The sequence below is a fragment of the Oncorhynchus clarkii genome, unplaced genomic scaffold, assembly GCF_045791955.1.
Source record: "Oncorhynchus clarkii lewisi isolate Uvic-CL-2024 unplaced genomic scaffold, UVic_Ocla_1.0 unplaced_contig_3033_pilon_pilon, whole genome shotgun sequence".
NCBI classification, from domain to species: domain Eukaryota; kingdom Metazoa; phylum Chordata; class Actinopteri; order Salmoniformes; family Salmonidae; genus Oncorhynchus; species Oncorhynchus clarkii.
In genome coordinates this window covers 51144-75367 of record NW_027258360.1, presented here as the reverse complement: position 1 = coordinate 75367, position 24224 = coordinate 51144, and the positions used below count along the sequence as shown (strand labels likewise).

Genomic DNA, 24224 nt, shown 5'->3' with positions numbered 1-24224 from the left:
TTTTGTTGTGTTAAAGCCTGAATTCAACATGGATTAAATAAATACAAAATTCTCATTGATCTAAACACAATACACCCGAATGACAACGTGATGTGATATGTTTGCAAATGTATTGAAAATGCAAAATATAAATATCTAATTTACATAAATATTCACACCACTGAATCAATACATGCTAGAATCACCTTTGGAAGAGATTACAGCTGTGAGTCTTTCTGGATAAGTCTTATATTTGCACATTATTATTCCATAAAATTCTTTAAGATTTGTCAAGTTGCTTGTTGGCTTTGTGTTTTAGCTGATACACTTTGGGTGGTGTATCCATACACCTAGTCACTACAAAGATACAGACGTCCTTCCTAACTCAGTTGCCAGAGAGGCAGGAAACTGCTCAGGGATTTCACCATGAAGCCAATGGTGACAGAGTGACAGTTACAGAGTTTAAATGGCTGTGAAAAAGGAGAAAACTGAGGATGGATCAACAACATTGAAGTTACTCCACAAGACTATTTGAAGTTACTCCACAAGACTAACCTAAATGACAGAGTGAAAAGAAGGAAGCTTGTACAGAATACAAATATTCAGCAAAAAGTTTGGTAAAAGGCACTAAAGTAAATCTGCAAAAAATGTGGCAAAGAAATTAACTTCATGTCATGTGATTAAAACTAATCACGGAATAGAAATGAACTAGGGAGTCAGGGGCACCACAGGAAAATGTTGTTTAAAGAGTTACAATTTCCCGAATTTAAATCTCTTCAGATATTTTCATATCTTATCGATTAGTCACTTATTTATGTATTATTACCTCAGTCATATTCAAAATTTCGCAAAACCCTTGGATATATCTGCACGAACCCTAGCATAAATTATGAATCAGCGATATTCAAATTGCCGTAATTATTTATTTACTAACTAACTAAATAAATCACACAGAATTACATAAAGACACACAGGACAGGTTATACATTGGTTACTCACACGATGCACTGAAAAGTCCCTAGTGGACTAAACCGGTATGACGGCTTGGTAGACAAAGGAAAGGGGTGGGGACCGATAAAGAGTGGGGGAAACAAAGTAGACCCATGTACATACGGTTGATAACCACGCTCATGGAAATGCCAACCCTTTCGCACATGAACAGCCGCTCATTCCAAAAATAAATCGCAATTGACATATTTACGAGTGTATAGCTCTGTTGTCACCCTCTGTGATCGCCCGTCCGTCTGCTGGATCAGTCGACAGAAAGTCTCTGGTTTGTCCACCAGAGATCAAAGTCTTTCGTAGTTGTAGCTTGTTATAATGGATACGTCAGGCGTACCAATGGTTGTTCGATAGTGAAATGTTCTCCAGAAAGAATCTTTCAGAGTACCATTCGTCGTTTGATCCGTCGCGTTCACCAGACTACGGTACTCAAACAGCTGCAGACTGAATACGTTCAGTTTTGTAGAGATTTTCTTCTTAACCATTTGTAATGTATGGACTGCGTCACTACGTCCTCTGGTCTGTATTTAAATTGCCAACCATGTCACTACCGCTCCATGCTCTATGATCTCAATGGTTGAATATGCAGGTCACAGCTAGAACCACCACTTCACACACCGGCAGCAACCCGGGATGTTTTTGTTCGAATGTAAATTTAGTCCGAAGTGGGTTTTATACTGGAGTAGAGAAGGGGCGTTCCATGACGCCATTGGGGGGGGGGGGGGGGGGGGGGGGGGGGCGTGGCCACTGCCTGATCATAAGTTATGAAAAACAATTCTCATTTAGAACACTAAAATCTAATTGTTGTCTTTTCAAAAGTATTCTTATGCTTAATCATTTATTTTATACAACATTCAGACACAAACCCCGTAGTTGACAAGTGTATACAAACAAACATACAGTAATGTGGCTCTCCTGTCTTTCATGAGGTCGCCAAATGAAACAAATTCGACATGGTCATTCCTTGATTTCCCACCGACCATTCGAACCGTCCGGATTTACAGAAATACGGTTTCATCATTCAACCTTTTGAATGAAGAGGTTTGGCCAAGTCTCTCCCTGTGTCCCACAGTCACATATTACAATTCTACAGACCCAGAAACAGAGTACTTAAGACCGTCATAGAACTGTGGAGAGAGAGAGAGCGAGGGGGAGGGGTTATGATCGCCCCCCCCCCCCCTCCCAAGGGCACGTCATGACCTCTATACCAGGCGGTGGACCTCTATAGCAGGCGGTGTCAGAGGAAGGCCCAAAAATTGTCAAAGACTCCAGGCACCCTAGTCATAGACGGTTCTCTCTGCTAGCTAACTTAACTACCTAGCCAGCTTAACTACCTAGCCAGCTAGCTAGTTTAATTACCTAGCCAACTACCTAGCTAAACTGCCTGTGTTTATGTGAAATCTCTCTTTCCACACTGGGAGCAGATGTAAGGCAACTCCCCAGTGTGGGGACCGTGGTCTTTCAGGTTCCCTAACTAGGTAAATATTTTTCCACACTGGGAGCAGTGGAATAGCTTCTCTCTTTCAAGGCTTCTCTGCAGAGTGTGTTAGCGCATGCTTTTTCAGGTATCTTGACTGGGTGAAACTCTCCACACTGGGAGCAGTGGAAAAGCTATTTTCCTGTGTGTCATCTCATGTGTTTTCAGTCTCCTTAACCTGTTAAAACCCTTTCCACAATGAGAGCATTGGAATGGATTTTCTCCTGTGTGTATTCTTGTGTGCTCTTTCAGATGCGATGACTTAATAAATCTCTTTCCACACTGGGAACATTGGAAAGGCCTCTCTACAGAGTGTGTTCTCTCATGTTTTTTCAGGTCCCCTGGTGAGAAGAATGTATTTTCACACTGGGAGCATTGATATTGTTTCTCTTCAGTGTGCATTCTTTCATGCACTTTTAGATACCCTGATCGTCTGAAACCGTTCCCACAATGAGAGCATTGATAAGGCTTCTCCTCCCCTGTATGTATTCTCTCATGCTTTTTCAGGCCCCGTAATGTAACAAAACCCTTTCCACACTGGGAGCAGGTGTGAGGCTTTTCTTCTGTGTGTGTCCACTGATGTGTTTTTAAAGTCCATAACTGAGTAAAACTCTTTCCACACAGGGAGCAGTGGAAAGGCTTCTCTCCTTTGTGTATTCTCTTATGTTTGATCAACCCCCCTACCTGAGTAAAACTCTTTCCACACAAGGAGCAGTGGAAAGGCTTCTCTCCTGTATGTGTCCTCTCGTGAGTTTTCAGGTTCCCTATCCAGGTAAAATTCTTTCCACAATGGGAGCAGGGGAAGGGCTTTTCTCCTGTGTGCATTCTCTTATGCATTTTCAGGTGACATGATTGGGTAAAAGTCTTTCCACAATCGGAGCAGCCGTGAGGCTTCTCTCCTGTGTGCATTCTCTCATGCATGTTCAAGTGCCATAAACGGGTAAAACTCTTTCCACACTGGGAGCAGTGGAAAGGCTTTTCTCCCGTGTGTGTCCTTTCATGTCTTTTCAGGCTACATAACCTGGTAAAACTCTGTCCACAATGAGAGCAGTGGAAGGGCTTTTCTCCTGTGTGTGTCTTCTCATGTCTTTTCACGTGTAATAGCCGGGTAAAACTCTTTCCACACTGCGAGCAGTGGTGTCGTCTTGCTGATGTCTCTGGTTCCTCTGAGTCTGGTCTTTCTCCTGCCAAAGACAAACCCAGAGTGTTTATTTAAATAGAGACCTCAATTAAACCTCCAGATGATACAACTGTCTTGCTATGAAGTTTAATCTAAATCAGATCCCTCAATAACCTGGGGACAGTAAAAAAAAAAATGATTTAAAAAAAAAACAACATTATGTAGAGTTCCAACTCGAATCTTGCCGTCATGGAATGTCATGTTTTTAGGCTGAACAGAGCTCTATAATAATAGATAAGAGGACTACAGTATTTAAATCAATGTCATAGGCTGCATTTGATCCATTGATAATAATGTTTTGTTGATGGCCCACTCTTTGATGGTAAACATCTTACACTGTGGCTTTAAAGGGATATTGTGAGATTCTGGCAACTATGCTGGAAGTCATATCCTGGTTAGAATTGGCTCCTGAAACTACCTCCAACTTCCTTCACATCACCCGCTGAGACATAAAAATGGTATCCACGTGTTCATCTGGGAAAGTAGAAAAAAAATGCCAGGATCCTTTTAACAATTCTTATACTGGACAAAAAATATGAAAACTTGTTTTTTTATGAAGCTGAACATGACAGAATACAACATTTTTGTAAAAATCATATATTTATTTATTTTTATACAAATTATACTTTATACTTGGGGCGGCAGGGTAGCCTAGTGGTTGGAGTGTTGGACTAGTAACTGGAAGGTTGAAAGTTCAAACCCTCGAGCTGACAAGGTACAAATCTGTCGTTCTGCCCCTGAACTGGGCAGTTAACCCACTGTTCCTAGACCAGTTAACCAGTTAACCCACTGTTCCTAGACCAGTTAACCAGTTAACCCACTGTTCCTAGACCAGTTAACCAGTTAACCCACTGTTCCTAGGCCGTCATTGAAAATAAGAATTTGTTCTTAACTGACTTGCCTGGTTAAATAAAGGTCAAATAAAAAGGCCAAAAAATGGTGGTATGGCCAGTAGGCCATGTAACCAATCATAGCCCTCCATTTACTTGTATCATTAAAACATCTTGCAAATCACCAGCAGAAGGTGAACTTTTTGAATTCATTTTCACATTAATTCTGTTGGTAAAGCTTTACAAATTGAATCGTACAGTGCCTTGCGAAAGTATTCGGCCCCCTTGAACTTTGCGACCTTTTGCCACATTTCAGGCATCAAACATAAAGATATAAAACTGTATTTTTTTGTGAAGAATCAACAACAAGTGGGACACAATCATGAAGTGGAACAACATTTATTGGATATTTCAAACTGTTTTAACAAATCAAAAACTGAAAAATTGGGCGTGCAAAATTATTCAGCCCTACTTTCAGTGCAGCAAACTCTCTCCAGAAGTTCAGTGAGGATCTCTGAATGATCCAATGTTGACCTAAATGACTAATGATGATAAATACAATCGACCTGTGTGTAATCAAGTCTCCGTATAAATGCACCTGCACTGTGATAGTCTCAGAGGTCCGTTAAAAGCGCAGAGAGCACCATGAAGAACAAGGAACACACCAGGCAGGTCCGAGATACTGTTGTGAAGAAGTTTAAAGCCGGATTTGGATACAAAAAGATTTCCCAAGCTTTAAACATCCCAAGGAGCACTGTGCAAGCGATAATATTGAAATGGAAGGAGTATCAGACCACTGCAAATCTACCAAGACCTGGCCGTCCCTCTAAACTTTCAGCTCATACAAGGAGAAGACTGATCAGAGATGCAGCCAAGAGGCCCATGATCACTCTGGATGAACTGCAGAGATCTACAGCTGAGGTGGGAGACTCTGTCCATAGGACAACAATCAGTCGTATATTGCACAAATCTGGCCTTTATGGAAGAGTGGCAAGAAGAAAGCCATTTCTTAAAGATATCCATAAAAAGTGTTGTTTAAAGTTTGCCACAAGCCACCTGGGAGACACACCAAACATGTGGAAGAAGGTGCTCTGGTCAGATGAAACCAAAATGGAACTTTTTGGCAACAATGCAAAAAGTTATGTTTGGCGTAAAAGCAACACAGCTGAACACACCATCCCCACTGTCAAACATGGTGGTGGCAGCATCATGGTTTGGGCCTGCTTTTCTTCAGCAGGGACAGGGAAGATGGTTAAAATTGATGGGAAGATGGATGGAGCCAAATACAGGACATTCTGGAAGAAAACCTGATGGAGTCTGCAAAAGACCTGAGACTGGGATGGAGATTTGTCTTCCAACAAGACAATGATCCAAAACATAAAGCAAAATCTACAATGGAATGGTTCAAAAATAAACATATCCAGGTGTTAGAATGGCCAAAGTCCAGACCTGAATCCAATCGAGAATCTGTGGAAAGAACTGAAAACTGCTGTTCACAAATGCTCTCCATCCAACCTCACTGAGCTCGAGCTGTTTTGCAAGGAGGAATGGGAAAAAATGTCAGTCTCTCGATGTGCAAAACTGATAGAGACATACCCCAAGCGACTTACAGCTGTAATCGCAGCAAAAGGTGGCGCTACAAAGTATTAACTTAAGGGGGCTGAATAATTTTGCACGCCCAATTTTTCAGTTTTTGATTTGTTAAAAAAGTTTGAAATATCCAATAAATGTCGTTCCACTTCATGATTGTGTCCCACTTGTTGATTCTTCACAAAAAAATACAGTTTTATATCTTTATGTTTGAAGCCTGAAATGTGGCAAAAGGTCGCAAAGTTCAAGGGGGCCGAATACTTTCGCAAGGCACTGTAACTCTAAAAGTAGCAGAGATGCCACTCTATAACATTGATTTGCCCGTATAGTATATTATGTTCAACAATATATATATTTTAATGTGCTAAATCAAACCTGTTATATTTTCAATGTGTATTTCTATTTTTCAATGTTCATAAATAACACCTCACATATTCTAGTAAAGCTTCATATTACCCTTTTTTCTCTCTCTCTTTGTAGCACCTGCAGATGAAACATTATGGAGTCTTAAAGGAGGCCTGTACCATCTAATGATTAAACATTATGGAGTCTTAAAGGAGGACTGTAGCATCTAATGATGAAACATTATGGAGTCTTAAAGGAGGACTGTACCATCTAATGATGAAACATTATGGAGTCTTAAAGGAGGACTGTAGCATCTAATGATTAAACATTATGGAGTCTTAAAGGAGGACTGTAGCATCTAATGATGAAACATTATGGAGTCTTAAAGGAGGACTGTAGCATCTAATGATGAAACATTATGGAGTCTTAAAGGAGGACTGTAGCATCTAATGATGAAACATTATGGAGTCTTAAAGGAGGACTGTAGCATCTAATGATGAAACATTATGGAGTCTTAAAGGAGGACTGTAGCATCTAATGATGAAACATTATGGAGTCTTAAAGGAGGACTGTAGCACCTAATGATGAAACATTATGGAGTCTTAAAGGAGGCCTGTATCACCTGCAGATGAAACATTATGGAGTCTTAAAGGAGGACTGTAGCATCTAATGATGAAACATTATGGAGTCTTAAAGGAGGCCTGTACCATCTAATGATGAAACATTATGGAGTCTTAAAGGAGGACTGTAACATCTAATGATGAAACATTATGGAGTCTTAAAGGAGGACTGTAGCATCTAATGATGAAACATTATGGAGTCTTAAAGGAGGACTGTAGCATCTAATGATGAAACATTATGGAGTCTTAAAGGAGGACTGTACCATCTAATGATGAAACATTATGGAGTCTTAAAGGAGGACTGTAGCATCTAATGATGAAACATTATGGAGTCTTAAAGGAGGACTGTAGCATCTAATGATGAAACATTATGGAGTCTTAAAGGAGGACTGTAGCATCTAATGATGAAACATTATGGAGTCTTAAAGGAGGACTGTAGCATCTAATGATGAAACATTATGGAGTCTTAAAGGAGGACTGTAGCATCTAATGATGAAACATTATGGAGTCTTAAAGGAGGACTGTAGCACCTAATGATGAAACATTATGGAGTCTTAAAGGAGGCCTGTATCACCTGCAGATGAAACATTATGGAGTCTTAAAGGAGGACTGTAGCATCTAATGATGAAACATTATGGAGTCTTAAAGGAGGACTGTAACATCTAATGATGAAACATTATGGAGTCTTAAAGGAGGACTGTAGCATCTAATGATGAAACATTATGGAGTCTTAAAGGAGGACTGTAGCATCTAATGATGAAACATTATGGAGTCTTAAAGGAGGACTGTAGCATCTAATGATGAAACATTATGGAGTCTTAAAGGAGGACTGTAGCATCTAATGATGAAACATTATGGAGTCTTAAAGGAGGACTGTAGCATCTAATGATGAAACATTATGGAGTCTTAAAGGAGGACTGTAGCATCTAATGATGAAACATTATGGAGTCTTAAAGGAGGACTGTAGCACCTAATGATGAAACATTATGGAGTCTTAAAGGAGGCCTGTATCACCTGCAGATGAAACATTATGGAGTCTTAAAGGAGGACTGTAGCATCTAATGATGAAACATTATGGAGTCTTAAAGGAGGACTGTAACATCTAATGATGAAACATTATGGAGTCTTAAAGGAGGACTGTAGCATCTAATGATGAAACATTATGGAGTCTTAAAGGAGGACTGTAGCATCTAATGATGAAACATTATGGAGTCTTAAAGGAGGACTGTACCATCTAATGATGAAACATTATGGAGTCTTAAAGGAGGACTGTAGCATCTAATGATGAAACATTATGGAGTCTTAAAGGAGGACTGTAGCATCTAATGATGAAACATTATGGAGTCTTAAAGGAGGACTGTAGCATCTAATGATGAAACATTATGGAGTCTTAAAGGAGGACTGTAGCATCTAATGATGAAACATTATGGAGTCTTAAAGGAGGACTGTAGCATCTAATGATGAAACATTATGGAGTCTTAAAGGAGGACTGTAGCATCTAATGATGAAACATTATGGAGTCTTAAAGGAGGACTGTAGCACCTAATGATGAAACATTATGGAGTCTTAAAGGAGGCCTGTATCACCTGCAGATGAAACATTATGGAGTCTTAAAGGAGGACTGTAGCATCTAATGATGAAACATTATGGAGTCTTAAAGGAGGACTGTAACATCTAATGATGAAACATTATGGAGTCTTAAAGGAGGACTGTAGCATCTAATGATGAAACATTATGGAGTCTTAAAGGAGGACTGTAGCATCTAATGATGAAACATTATGGAGTCTTAAAGGAGGACTGTACCATCTAATGATGAAACATTATGGAGTCTTAAAGGAGGACTGTAGCATCTAATGATGAAACATTATGGAGTCTTAAAGGAGGACTGTAGCATCTAATGATGAAACATTATGGAGTCTTAAAGGAGGACTGTAGCATCTAATGATGAAACATTATGGAGTCTTAAAGGAGGACTGTAGCATCTAATGATGAAACATTATGGAGTCTTAAAGGAGGACTGTAGCATCTAATGATGAAACATTATGGAGTCTTAAAGGAGGACTGTAGCATCTAATGATGAAACATTATGGAGTCTTAGAGGAGGACTGTAGCACCTAATGATGAAACATTATGGAGTCTTAAAGGAGGACTGTAGCATCTAATGATGAAACATTATGGAGTCTTAAAGGAGGACTGTAGCATCTAATGATTAAACATTATGGAGTCTTAAAGGAGGACTGTAACATCTAATGATGAAACATTATGGAGTCTTAAAGGAGGACTGTACCATCTAATGATGAAACATTATGGAGTCTTAAAGGAGGACTGTACCATCTAATGATGAAACATTATGGAGTCTTAAAGGAGGACTGTACCATCTAATGATGAAACATTATGGAGTCTTAAAGGAGGACTGTAGCATCTAATGATGAAACATTATGGAGTCTTAAAGGAGGACTGTAACATCTAATGATGAAACATTATGGAGTCTTAAAGGAGGACTGTAGCATCTAATGATGAAACATTATGGAGTCTTAAAGGAGGACTGTAGCATCTAATGATGACACATGATGGAGTCTTAATGGAGGCCTGTATCACCTGCAGATGAAACATTATGGAGTCTTAAAGGAGGCCGAGGTAAAGGCCTAAAAAAATCTCACAAATATTGTAACTTCAAGTCATTATTTCTCAATTATGCTTTAAGATACAAATGCCAAATAGATTTCACCAATCCTTCCTCCAAAGAACCCTTCTATGGATTCAATGTTGTGAGAAATACAGGGTAGGCCAGGTCTCCAAAAAGACACTCTGGAAATTAAATGTAACATACAAGAAGAGTGTATTATTTAAAACAATATGTCTATTATTTAACTAAATAAAAAAAGGGTACTTCTGAGCCTACTAATATGTTGAATAAATGAATGTGAAAAATTCATTGCATTTCTGAATCTAGACATACTACATATTTTAGGGCCCGTTATAAGGAGAATAATGACAACAAGATGTTGTCTGTATCATGTCTGGTTTACAGATCAAAGATCGGACGGTATAATGATACCAAGATGTTGTCGGTATCATGTACGGTTTACGGAGGGTCTCACAGGAGGGGTTGGGGTTAATTTGGAATTTCTGAATAGTAATTCAATTCAACCCATGAATTGAAATTCTAATTTCAATTGGCTACACCCACAATAAGCAGAATCTGAATTAAATTTGAATTGAAGGAAGTGGAATGTAATTCAAATCAATTCAAAGAAATTCAGACATGAAACATTTTGCCACTTATTACTACAAGGAACACAGACATCCTTTAAAATATTAGCTGGGCTAGAACTCCAACATGTCTAACAGGGTTTTGTTTGTATTTTTGCTATGAGATGTTAGGTTGCCCCCTGTTATAGGCTTTGGGGTTTTGTTTGTATTTCTGCTATGAGATGTTAGGTTGCCCCCTGTTATAGGCTTTGGGGTTTTGTTTGTATTTTTGCTATGAGATGTTAGGTTGCCCCCTGTTATAGGCTTTGGGGTTTTGTTTGTATTTTTGCTATGAGATGTTAGGTTGCCCTCTGTTATAGGCTTTGCTCAATTTCATTTTTCGAGGTTGATTCTGTTTGATTAATTGGAATCATTCTTGTTGGTCAGGATGTGTTGCACCTGTTGTCTCGCTAGTCAGTCGTTAGATTCACCTGTACTGACACAGCTGATATTTAAGAGCGGCTGGCCCAGCGCTCCAGTTGGCGTGAGAGATGTTGGAAGTGTTTTACCGCTGTGGTTTGCTCCACCAGTGTTCCCCTCCGTGGTTTGCTCCACCAGCGTTCTCCTCTGTGGTTTGCTCCACCAGCGTTCTCCTCTGTGGTTTGCTCCACCAGCGTTCTCCTCTGTGGTTTGCTCCACCAGTGTTTATCTACATATTATAAGTTGTGTTCTCCTCTGTGGTTTGCTCCACCAGTGTTCCCCTCCGTGGTTTGCTCCACCAGCGTTCTCCTCTGTGGTTTGCTCCACCAGTGTTTACCTCCATATTATAGTTGTGTTCTCCTCTGTGGTTTGCTCCACCAGCGTTCTCCTCTGTGGTTTGCTCCACCAGTGTTTACCTCCATATTATAGTTGTGTTCTCCTCTGTGGTTTGCTCCACCAGCGTTCTCCTCTGTGGTTTGCTCCACCAGTGTTTACCTCCATATTATAGTTGTGTTCTCCTCTGTGGTTTGCTCCACCAGTGTTCTCCTCTGTGGTTTGCTCCACCAGTGTTCTCCTCCATATTAATAGTTGTGTTCTCCTCTGTGGTTTGCTCCACCAGCGTTCTCCTCTGTGGTTTGCTCCACCAGCGTTCTCCTCTGTGGTTTGCTCCACCAGTGTTTACCTCCATATTAATAGTTGCGTTCTCCTCTGTGGTTTGCTCCACCAGTGTCCTCCTCTGTGGTTTGCTCCACCAGCGTTCTCCTCTGTGGTTTGCTCCAGCAGTGTTCTCCTCTGTGGTTTGCTCCACCAGTGTTCTCCTCTGTGGTTTGCTCCACCAGCGTTCTCCTCTGTGGTTTGCTCCAGCAGTGTTCTCCTCCATATTAATAGTTGTGTTCTCCTCTGTGGTTTGCTCCACCAGCGTTCTCCTCTGTGGTTTGCTCCAGCAGTGTTCTCCTCCATATTAATAGTTGTGTTCTCCTCTGTGGTTTGCTCCACCAGTGTTCTCCTCCATATTAATAGTTGTGTTCTCCTCTGTGGTTTGCTCCACCAGCGTTCTCCTCTGTGGTTTGCTCCAGCAGTGTTTACCTCTGTGGTTTGCTCCACTAGTGTTTATCTCCATATTATAAGTTGTGTTCTCCTCTGTGGTTTGCTCCACCAGCATTCTCCTCTGTGGTTTGCTCCACTAGTGTTTACCTCCATATTATAAGTTGGTGTGGGTTTTTAGTTTGGCTTGCCTTTTCTGGGACAAATTGATTGGGCACTTATGGTGTCTATTAGGACCCCGATTCTTGTTGCTTTTCAACTTCCAGCTGACACTCCCATGAGTGTCTTTGAGAACCCCTCCTAAAAGCTCACCTGTTTCCTACTGGTTGTTCAGGGCTTATTTGTTAGTTCCCCTTTTCTGTTGAGCGGTGATATCCCCCCCCCTCTCCTTCGTAATAAATTAACTGTAACAGAAGCAGATTGGAGTCTAATCCAGTGGGGTCGTGGGACTTTAAAGGAACTCAGTCCGGCTTTAAACGTACTCTTGAAAGTTGTAATAGTAAAATACACAAAGTGCAATTAAGAAATTGGGCAGTGCATCATCAGTTCCTCTTGTCATGTCAGTCATTACAGACCTTAGAAAGCTATTTATAATTAGTCAGAAATGTCCAGGTCAACTAGCCCATGTCAGTCATTACAGACCTTAGAGAGATATTTATAATTAGTCAGAAATGTCCAGGTCAACTAGCCCATGTCAGTCATTACAGACCGTAGAAAGCTATTTATAATTAGTCAGAAATGTCCAGGTCAACTAGCCCATGTCAGTCATTACAGACCTTAGAGAGATATTTATAATTAGTCAGAAATGTCCAGGTCAACTAGCCCATGTCAGTCATTACAGACCTTAGAGAGATATTTATAATTAGTCAGAAATGTCCAGGTCAACTAGCCCATGTCAGTCATTACAGACCTTAGAGAGATATTTATAATTAGTCAGAAATGTCCAGGTCAACTAGCCCATGTCAGTCATTACAGACCTTAGAGAGATATTTATAATTAGTCAGAAATGTCCAGGTCAACTAGCCCATGTCAGTCATTACAGACCTTAGAAAGCTATTTATAATTAGTCAGAAATGTCCAGGTCAACTAGCCCATGTCAGTCATTACAGACCTTAGAGAGATATTTATAATTAGTCAGAAATGTCCAGGTCAACTAGCCCATGTCAGTCATTACAGACCTTAGAGAGATATTTATAATTAGTCAGAAATGTCCAGGTCAACTAGCCCATGTCAGTCATTACAGACCTTAGAGAGATATTTATAATTAGTCAGAAATGTCCAGGTCAACTAGCCCATGTCAGTCATTACAGACCTTAGAGAGATATTTATAATTAGTCAGAAATGTCCAGGTCAACTAGCCCATGTCAGTCATTACAGACCTTAGAAAGCTATTTATAATTAGTCAGAAATGTCCAGGTCAACTAGCCCATGTCAGTCATTACAGACTTTAGAAAGCTATTTATAATTAGTCAGAAATGTCCAGGTCAACTAGCCCATGTCAGTCATTACAGACCTTAGAAAGCTATTTATAATTAGTCAGAAATGTCCAGGTCAACTAACATATTTTTATATCGGGTTTTTCCCCCATATATTATTATTGTAATTTTCTAATAATTTGAATGCACATTAGACATGGCAAAATGTATAGAATTACAAGAAAATGTGCTTTAAAACGGCTACATTTTCTCTGCACCCCATGATAACATGCATAGCTTGAAACCTGCAATATTCTCTCAACCAAACAAGATGTGTGAACAGTTTGTGCCCATAGAAAGGCGTGGCGTGTGCGCGCAGGGAGGGGGCGCGGGATGTTCCCCATTACTGGAAGGGGGCACCGGCCCGAGTGAAAAAGTTTGGGAACCCCTGATCTAATCCAATCTAATCACACACCGTTGTTCTTACTTGATGACATTGAATCACCCTCTTCTCCTTCTCTCACAGTTTCACTCAGCCACGTTGTTTTCCTGCAGTCCACCAGCCGCACAGACACCCTCTTCAGACCCCACATTAAGGCGCCACCGGGAGAGGCACGACCCGGGGACTCAGGGACAGGGGAGGGGAGTGGGAGAGATGTGTTCTGAAAACCACAAAAAAATAAAGACAATCAATTTAAGGTGGGAAAAAACTATCCTACCTGACAAGGAATTTAAAAATTCTCAAAAGTCTTTCCCTTGAATCCTCTCTTTCTCTGAACCTCCTGCTGTAAATGCATTGGAGGAGAAAGTCCAAGGGGAGGAACCTCTATTTACCAACTACATTTACATACAGTGAGCTCCAACAGTAATGGGACAGTGACACATGTTGTTGTTGTTGTTGTTGTTGTTTTGTCTCTGTACTCCAGCACTTTGGATTGGAAATGATACCATGACTACGAGGTTAAAGTGCCGACTGTCATGTCTAACTTGAGGGTATTTTTCATCCATATCAGGTGAACCATTTAGAAAGTACACCACTTTTTGTTCAATGTTCCCCTGATTTTAAGGGGACCAAAAGTATTGGGACAAATTCACCTTTATGTGTGTTAAAGTAGTAAAAAGTGTCGTATTTTGTCCCCTATTCCTAGCACACAATGATTACATCAAGTATATGACTCTACAAACTTGTTGGATGCATTTTCTGTTTTGTAGTGTTTCAGATAATTTCGTGCCAAATATAAATTCATGGTAAATAGTGTATTGTATCATTTTGGAGTCACTTTTAATATAAATAAGAATAAAATATGTTTCTAAACACTTCTACATTCATGTGGATGCCACAATGATTACGGATCATCCTGAATTAACGGTGAATAATGACGAGTGAGAAAGTTACAGAGGCTAAAAAAAAATATCAACCAAAAAGCACATAGTTAGTTTTCATTAATTTATAGGATAAGCCTATATCCTATACTCACACCACCCTCCCTCTGCGCTGGCTTGTGCTTCTCTGGAGCCGACTCCGCCTCCAGTCTGTTGCTAGGAAACCAATCGGTGTCCTTCATGTCCCGTTCTCCGTTGCAGTGAATGGCGTCGTCATCATCACCACCAAACTGTCTGGGACTCACGGGTGCCACACTAGATCCTTCCTGTATCTTTCTGATGTCCTCTTTCAATGTAGAGCTCTGGGAGGGCCAGAACAGAGCATATTGCCTTGTTTTTGGCTCTGTAAAGGGAAGAGTTTGTCGGTTAAAAAAAACAAACAGAGGGTGTAGCTTGCTCTCTACCGTCATATGATTTCAGACATATCACTCATCATCATAGGATCTTCCGTCGGAGAGCAATTGTCGAGAGAACTCTGATTACAAACGACACTAAAATGGAGGTCAACAGAATGCCTCTTTAAAACCACACATTAGTTCAACAACTGCGTAGTTTCTGTCCCTGTTTTTAAGACAGTACTCACTTGTGTTAATCAGATATTCAGTCTCCTCTTCTTTCAATGTGACAGCCTCGATCCCCTCTTCCTTTTTCACAACAAACGGTATTTTCTCTTCTTTCACTTTAACATCCTCTTCTTCTTTCAACGTGATAGCCTCCATTGTATATTTTTTCATTCTGAATGTTTCTTCCTCTCCTTTCACTGTAATATCACCATCTTCCTCTTTTACGACAACGTTCAGCCTAAGAGCTTCTTTCTCCATCCAGCAGACCTCTTCTTCAGCAGGGGAGGAATAACTTTGTGAGTTCATGGTCGGGGATGTTAGCTAGCTAGCTTTATCGACTACCCTGGTGCTAGGCTCCGTAGCAAATTTAGCAAGCGAATTAAGTATTTTATCAACTAGTACATACATTAACAGCGCTGTGTTTAAAACACTGGAATTCGTGTAGTTATACAATTATTCAGAGATTCAATGTTTCAGTTTTATGTTGGCTAGTAAGCTCCCGAGGTGGTTGAATCAGTAGCCGTGTTGTTGTTGTTGATGAAACATCCGGTGCCGTCACACAGGATTAGACGTCACGCAAGAAGCGCCACCTAGAATACTCACATCGCCATCTGTTGACTGGAGTGGGTAACACAGTTTAGAATAAATATTCATCACACTATTTATTCTGACAAACAATGTCTGAATGACATAACAAATAATTCCAAATAAGCAAATATGTTTTCTCTTTTGTTACAGCCAATACATTCCTCTAAGTCCTGGATATGAATATGTACATACTGAATATATACTGAATATATACTGAACACATCAAATCAAACTTTATTGTTTGTTTTTTTTTCAAACTTTTTTGCGCCAATTACAACAAGTGTAGACATTACCGTGAAATGCTTTACTTACAAGCTCTTAACCAACAGTGCAGTTCAAGAAGATTTAAGAAAACATTTACCAAATAAACTAAAAATTATTATTATTTTTTTTTTTAAGTAACACAGTAAAATAACAGTAACGAGGCTAGGTTAGTCGAGGTTAGTCGAGGTAATTTGTACATGTAGGTAGGGGTAAAGTGAGTATGCATAGATAATCAACAGCGAGTAGCAGCAGTGTACAAACCTAACAGAGGGGGTCAATGTAAATAGTCCGGTGGCCATTTGAGTAATTGTTCAGCAGTCTTATGGGTAGAAGCTGTTAATGAGCCTTTTGGTCCTAGACTTGGCGCTCCGGTACCACTTGCCATGGGGTGACAGGAAGCTCGGCCTCAGTGATGTACTGGGCCCTACGCCTGTATTTTATTTTTTATTTAACGAGGCAAGTCAGTTAAGAACAAATTCTTATTTACATTGATGGGCTACCGGAGAACAGTGGGTTAACTGCCTTGTTCAGGGGCAGAATGGCAGATTTTTACCTTGTCAGCTCAGGGATTCGATCTAACAAGCTTTCGGATACTGGCCCAACACTCTAACCACTAGGCTACGTATCGGCTTATGGCCAGATGCTGAGCAGTTGCCATACCAGGCGGTGATGCAACCACACAGGATGCTCTCGATGGTGCAGCTGTAGAACATTTTGAGGATCTGGGGAGCCATGCCAAATCATTTCAGTCTCCTGAGGGGGAAAAGGTGTTGTCGTGTCCTCTTCACGACTGTCTTGGTGTGTTTGGACCATGATAGTTTGTTGGTGATGTGGACACCAAGGAGCTTGAAACTCTTGACCCGCTCCACTACAGCCCCGTCGATGTTAATGCAGGCCTGTTTGGCCCACCTTTTCCTGTAATCCACAATAGCTCCTTTGTCTTGCTCACATTGAGGGAGAGGTTGTTGTCCATAATTGTCAGTGATCAGGCCTACCACTGTTGTCATCAGAAAACTTAATGATGGTGTTAGAGTCGTATTTGGCAACTCAGTTGTGCGTGCACAGGGAGTACAGGAGGGGACTAAGTACACACCCCTGAGAGGCCCCAGTGTTGAGGATCAGCGTGGCAGACGTATTGTTGCCTTCTCTTACCATCTGGGGGCGGACTGTCAGGAAGTCCAAGATACAGTTGCAAAGGGAGGTGTTTAGCCCCAGGGTCCTTAGCTTAGTGATGCTATGGGCACTATGTTGTTGAACGCTGAGCTGTAGTCAATGAACAGCATTCTTACATAGGTGTTCCTTTTGTCCTGGTGGGAAAGGGCTGTGTGGAGTGCGATTGAGATTGCATCATCTGTGGATCTGCTGGGGCGGTATGCAAATTGGAGTGGGTCTAGGGTATCCAGGAGGATGCTGTTGATGTGATGACCAGCCTTTCAAAGCACTTCATGGCTGCCGACGTGAGTGCTACGGGGCGGTAATCATTTAGGCAGGTTACAGACAAAAATACTCCTCAGCACCCGCCACCCTCAGACAATCCCACAGGTGAAGAAGCCGAATGTGGAGTACCTGGGCTGGTGTGGTTACACGTGGTCTGCAGTTGTGAGGCTGGTTGGACGTACTGCCGAATGCTGTAAAACAACGTTGGAGGCGGCTTATGGTAGAGAAATGAACATTAAATTCTGTCAACAACTCTGGTCGGCATTCCTGCAGTCAGTGTGCCATTTTCACGCTGTGGTTTGTGACAAAACGGCAGATTTTAAAGTGGCCTTTTATTGTCCTCAGCACAAGGTGCACCTGTGTAATGATCACACTGTTAAATAATCAGCTTCTTGAAATGCCACACCTGTCAGGTGGATGGATTATCTTGGCAAAGGAGAAATGCTCACTAACAGGGATATAAACAAATTTGTGCACACAATTTGAGAGAAATAAGCTTTTTGTGATTTTTAGCTTTTCGCTATTACAAGGTGGACACTTATCCGACCAAGCTATTTCAACTTAAATGTTTTTTTATTGATTTTCAAAAAATAAATAATAATAATTTTTTTAAAATTCACTTGGAAGTTGTGGGGTAGGAGGATGTGTAGATCAATGGAGAAAAAATTTATATTTGAATGCATTTTAATTCCAAATCAAAACAAATAAAATTGTATTTGTCACATGCGTCGAATACAACAGACCTTACAGTGAAATGCTTACTCACGAGTCCCTAACCGACAGTGCAGTTTCAAAAAAATACAAGTAATTAAAGAGTAACAAGTAATTAAAGAGAATTCCAAGCAGTAAGGCAACAAAAGGTGAATAATTTGAAAGGCGTTGCAGACTCTCCATAGGTAATATACGACAATGGACTCTGTGTTTTCTGTTGGACTCACGGGGGCTACATTCATTCTATATGTTATTATCTCCATTGTTTATATTTTTTTTGGTGGCTCACTCTGATATTTGTGTGTTACAGAGTGTGATTTTAAGGGAATACTGTGTTCACATCTAACAGAGTGTGACTTTAAGGGAATACTGTGTTCACATCTAACAGAGTGTGACTTTAAGTCAATACTATGTTCACGTCTAACAGAGTGTGACTTTAAGGGAATACTGTGTTCACATCTAACAGAGTGTGACTTTAAGTCAATACTATGTTCACGTCTAACAGAGTGTGACTTTAAGGGAATACTGTGTTCACATCTAACAGAGTGTGACTTTAAGGGAATACTGTGTTCACATCTAACAGAGTGTGACTTTAAGTCAATACTATGTTCACGTCTAACAGAGTGTGACTTTAAGGGAATACTGTGTTCACATCTAACAGAGTGTGACTTTAAGGGAATACTGTGTTCACATCTAACAGAGTGTGACTTTAAGGGAATACTGTGTTCACATCTAACAGAGTGTGACTTTAAGGGAATACTGTGTTCACATCTAACAGAGTGTGACTTTAAGGGAATACTGTGTTCAGAGATGTTGGCTTTAAAGGGGCAATCTGCCGTTGCTACATCCATTGTTGGACTGATACATTAATGATATGTACCCATTGATTCTTCAAGAATATAACTGACTTGTAAAGGTGGCATCCTATGAACTGATACATTAATATATATCTATTGATTCTTGACAAATATAACTGACTTGTAAAGGTGGCATCCTATGGACTTATACATTAATATGTATCTATTGATTAGAAGCAATGTTCCAACATCTAGTGGAAAGCCTTCCCTGAAGAGTGGAGGCAGTTATAGCAGCAATGTTCCAACATCTAGTGGAAAGCCTTCCCTGAAGAGTGGAGGCTGTTATAGCAGCAATGTTCCAACATCTAGTGGAAAGCCTTCCCTGAAGAGTGGAGGCAGTTATAGCAGCAATGTTCCAACATCTAGTGGAAAGCCTTCCCAGAAGAGTGGAGGCAGTTATAGCAGCAATGTTCCAACATCTAGTGGAAAGCCTTCCCTGAAGAGTGGAGGCTGTTATAGCAGCAATGTTCCAACATCTAGTGGAAAGCCTTCCCTGAAGAGTGGAGGCTGTTATAGCAGCAATGTTCCAACATCTAGTGGAAAGCCTTCCCTGAAGAGAGGAGGCTGTTATAGCAGCAATGTTCCATCATCTAGTGGAAAGCCTTCCCTGAAGAGTGGAGGCTGTTATAGCAGCAATGTTCAAACATCTAGTGGAAAGCCTTCCCAGAAGAGTGGATGGAGGCTGTTATAGCAGCAAAGCGGGTGCAACGCCATCTGCCCCTTTAAAGCCACACTCTGTTAGATACAAATGTCAGAGTGAGCCACCATAGCAAATATCAACAACGGAGAAAATACCACATAGCACACGATTATGTGTAGTGCTGGAGGAATGACGCACACAGATACAAACACACACAGAAAGAAAACACAGCCAGAGTTTGAAAATTAGAATTTAATCACAGAGCATCTACATTCAAACAGACAAACTCTACTTTTAAACTGACATACGCAGCCAGAGGTTAAAAAAGTTTAAATCAGGTCTACATTCAAACTCTACTTTCCAACTGACAGACTGTCACGCCCTGGTCTTAGTATCTTGTGTTTTCTTTATTATTCTGGTCAGGCCAGGGTGTGACATGGGTTAATTATGTGGTGTGTTTTGTCTTGGGGTTTTTGTAGGTTTTGGGATTGTGGTATAGTGGGGCTGTCTAGAAAAGTCTATGGCTGTCTGGAGTGGTTCTCAATCAGAGGCAGGTGTTTATCGTTGTCTCTGATTGGGAACCATATTTAGGCAGCCATATTCTTTGAGTGTTTCGTGGGTGATTGTTCCGGTCTCTGTGTTAGTTTGCACCAGAATAGAAGGTTTAGGTTCTCAAGTTACGTTTATTGTTTTGTATTGTTCATATATTTATATTTTATTAAACATGTATTGAAATAACCACGCTGCATTTTGGTCCGCCTCTCCTTCGACGGAAGAAAACCGTAACACATACACCATATTCAGTTCATGAGTTTAAATAAAAAAAAACATACAAATGTAATTTGGAAAGTGCTTTATACGATTTGATTTCATGTAGCATAAACACAAAAGCACAATTTCTCAGTCAAAAATATGAGACAAGTGTGGGAGTAGTATGTGTGTTCTCTCATGAACTTTCAGTCCATTTGACGTGTTATATTCCTTTCCACACTGGGCGCAGTGGTAAGGCTTCTCCCCCGTGTGTGTTACCTCGTGGTCTTTCAGGTGCCCTAACTGGGTAAATATCTTCCCACACTGGGAGCATTCGTAACGTTTCTCTCCGCTGTGGATTCTCTCATGCTTTTTCAGTTGCTGAAACAAGGTAAATTTAATTCCACAGTGGGAGCAGCGAAACGTCTTCTCCCGCGTATGTCTTTTCTCGTGCCTTTTCAGGTACTGTAAATTCCTAAAACTCTTGTCACAATGTGAACAGCGGAAAATCTTTTCTACGGAATGTGTTTGCTCATGGTTTTTCAGGGACCCTGATGTGGAAAAACTCTTTCCACACTGGGAGCAGGGGTAAGGCTTCTCTCCTGTGTGCGTCCTCTCGTGTGATTTCAGGTCCCATAACCGGGGGAAACTCTTTTCACACTGGGAGCATTGGTGGGGCTTCTCTCCTGTATGTTTTCTTACGTGATCTTTCAGGGTCCCTAAAGAGGTAAATCTATTTCCACATTGAGTGCAGTGGTAAGGCTTCTCTCCTGTGTGTATTCTTTCGTGTGATTTCAGGCTTCCTAACCTAGAAAAACTCTTTCCACACTGGGAGCAGTGGTGTCGTCTTGCTGGTTTAGACGTCTCTGGGTCTGGTTCCCCTGAAGGACTCTTCCCGCTGTCAGAATGAAAGTCTAGTCTCTCTCCTGCCAAAGACAGACAGTATTTAGTAAACAGGGAGACCTGGGCCCATATTCACAGAGCGTCTCATTGTAGGAATGCTGATCTTTCCATACAATCTAATTCATTATTATATAAAAGTCAATGCGCTTTTCAGCACGCTTTGTGGATATGAGCCCTGAATAAAACCTCCACATCTTCACAACATATCTAACTGTCTTCTCTGAGGTTTAATCCAGACTAGATCGCTCAATAACCTGAGGTCATTAAAAAAATAATAAATAAATATCCAGAATAATCAAATGAGCAATATGATTCTGAATGGTCTTAATTCTGTCCCCTGAAAAGGCAAGACTTCAACCAAATGTCATGAAATCAGACATGAGATGGTTGTAATTAAATATGATGCAGTACCATAGAGATTTTAATCAGATCAGTCTGTCTTAGCTTATAGATAAAATACGAAGGATCTAACAATACCATAGAGATTTCACTCAGATCAGTCTGTCTTACCTTATAGCTAAAATACGAAGGATCTAACAATACCATTGAGATTTTAAAAAACAAATTACGCAGAATTTCAAACCTGTTTGTAAGATTTCAAATATCGATCAAAATCAAACCTTTTTGTCTTTTGATCAATGACCAAGATATGTCTGTCTCATGGTAGGGTATGACTGGCAGAAAGGGTCAACTTGGATCTGATTCTAGACGTGTCACTCTCATCATCCTATGACCTTCATTGAAGAGGTATTGACGAGCGAACTCCAAATATCAAACCAATACCTAATGCTAATGGAGTCTCCAGCAGGTCATTTGCCAGCAGCATACCACTGCTGGCTTGCTTCTGAAGCTAAGCAGGGTTGGTCCTGCTCAGTATCTTGATGGGAGACCAGATGCTGCTTGAAGTGGTGTTGGAGGGCCAGTAGGAGGCACTCTTTCCTCTGTTCTAAACAATATCCCAATGCCCCAGGGCAGTGATTGGGGACACTGCCCTGTGTAGGGTGCCGTCTTTCGGATGGGACGTTAAACGGGTGTCCTGACTCTCTGAGGTCATTAAAGATCCCATGGCACTTATCGTAAGAGTAGGGGTGTTAACCCCGGTGTCCTATACTATATTCCCAATCTGGCCCTCAAACCATCACGGTCACCTACCAATCCCCAGTTTACAATTGGCTCATTCATCCCCCTCCTCTCCCCTGTAACTATTCCCCAGGTCGTTGCTGAAAAAAATGAGAAAGTGTTCTCAGTCAGCTTACCTGGTAAAATGACAGATAAATAAATAGCTCGCCAAACAATTCCAAAAAAAAGTAAATGCAATTTGCCGTGTTCCACCGCGAACAGTCATGAACAAATCTCACAAGTACAAAAGCATTACACGGATTTGGTCCTGCCGTACATACCTACACGTACGCTACGGTCACAAGATGCAGGCCTCCTTATTGTCCCTAGAATTTCTAAGCAAAGAGCTGGAGGCTGTTTCCGGCTACCCGGATAAAGCACTAAATAAACTTCAGTTAGTGCTAAATACGGCTGCTAGAATCCTGACTAGAACCCAAAAAAAATGTGATCATATTACTCCAGTGCTAGCCTCCCTACACTGGCTTCCTGTCAAGGCAAGGGCTGATTTCAAGGTGTTACTGCTAACCTACAAAGCATTACATGGGCTTGCTCCTACCTATCTCTCTGATTTGGTCCTGCCGTACATACCTACACGTACACTACGGTCACAAGACGCAGGCCTACTAATTGTCCCTAGAATTTCTAAGCAAACAGCTGGAGGCATGGCTTTCTCCTATTGTGCTCCATTTTTATGGAATGGTCTGCCTACCCATGTGAGAGACACAGATTTGGTCTCAACTTTTAAGTCTTTATTGAAGACTCCTCTCTTCAGTAGGTCATATGATTGAGTGTAGTCTGGCCCAGGAGTGTGAAGGTGAACGGAAAGGCACGGGAGCAACGAACCGCCCTTGCTGGTCACCTATGAACATTTGAACATCTTGGCCATGTTCTGTTATCTCCACCCAGCACAGCCAGAAGAGGACTGGCCACCCCTCATAGCCTGGTTCCTCTCTAGGTTTCTTCCTAGGTTCTGGCCTTTCTACTGAGTTTTTCCTAGCCACCGTGCTGCTACATCTGCATTGCTTGCTGTTTGAGGTTTTAGGCTGGGTTTCTGTACAGCACTTTGTGACATCAGCTGATGTAAGAAGGACTTTATAAATAAATTTGATTGATTGATTGAAGTAGCAGACACCACAAGCTCCCAGCTACTATCTAAACAACACAACATTATCCCCACCTCTGGTTAGACACTATTGGCTTTAAAAGCCAAGCCTTACACAATATCTGCCAATTAATTTCCAGCAATATCGCCCCTGTCTGTCTCTGTGGTGCGCGTTTGTCTATCACTCTGCCTGAAGCAAGTTGATGTCATAACCGTCTTGTGGGTTGATGAAAATACTTTCCCCAAAATCTTCTCAGTTAAATGTTAACTGCAAATAGTAGTACCTGGCAGAAGTATATCATGAGGAAGTGTATAATTTGTATCCATTATTTGCATAACTTTGTCATGAAATGAGTAGCAGCAGTACAGAACCATCGCTAAACCGGCTCATTGGATGGAACATTCCTTACTCGCTAGACAGGCAATTAAAGGGGCAGATGAACAATTAAAGGGGATGTCAGTTTTCTTCCAGACCTATTTGTTTTTTTATTCTAACGTGATTTAACAATTGACATATTTTCAGAACATCCAGTTTCGTTGTTTCTCTATAAAACAATTGTAATTTTGAATGAAAAAAAAAAATCTAAAACCAGAAAAGTAAAACAGAGAAAACATAATTTGGGAAAGTAAAAAACAAAATCACAGATTTTATAGGGCCCCCATTAGAGTTGTTTATTAACGATTATTTTACCCGGTATATTGACAGAAAACATAGTGCACTACAATCTCTTGTACACTAAGGACCTGGGGGAA

The 24224-nt window shown here is 40.8% G+C and overlaps 1 protein-coding gene across 1 annotated transcript in view; it reads right to left on the bottom strand.

Annotated features, from left to right (window-relative positions):
* Positions 1 to 24224, bottom strand: part of LOC139396802 (uncharacterized) — a 59452-nt gene that overhangs the window by 6463 nt on the left and 28765 nt on the right. The window contains 6 exon segments of the mRNA XM_071143720.1: positions 2554 to 3642; positions 13630 to 13816; positions 14633 to 14880; positions 15121 to 15421; positions 20552 to 20787; positions 20872 to 21135. Coding sequence (XP_070999821.1) covers positions 2554 to 3642; positions 13630 to 13816; positions 14633 to 14880; positions 15121 to 15421; positions 20552 to 20787; positions 20872 to 21135 — 2325 coding nt within the window.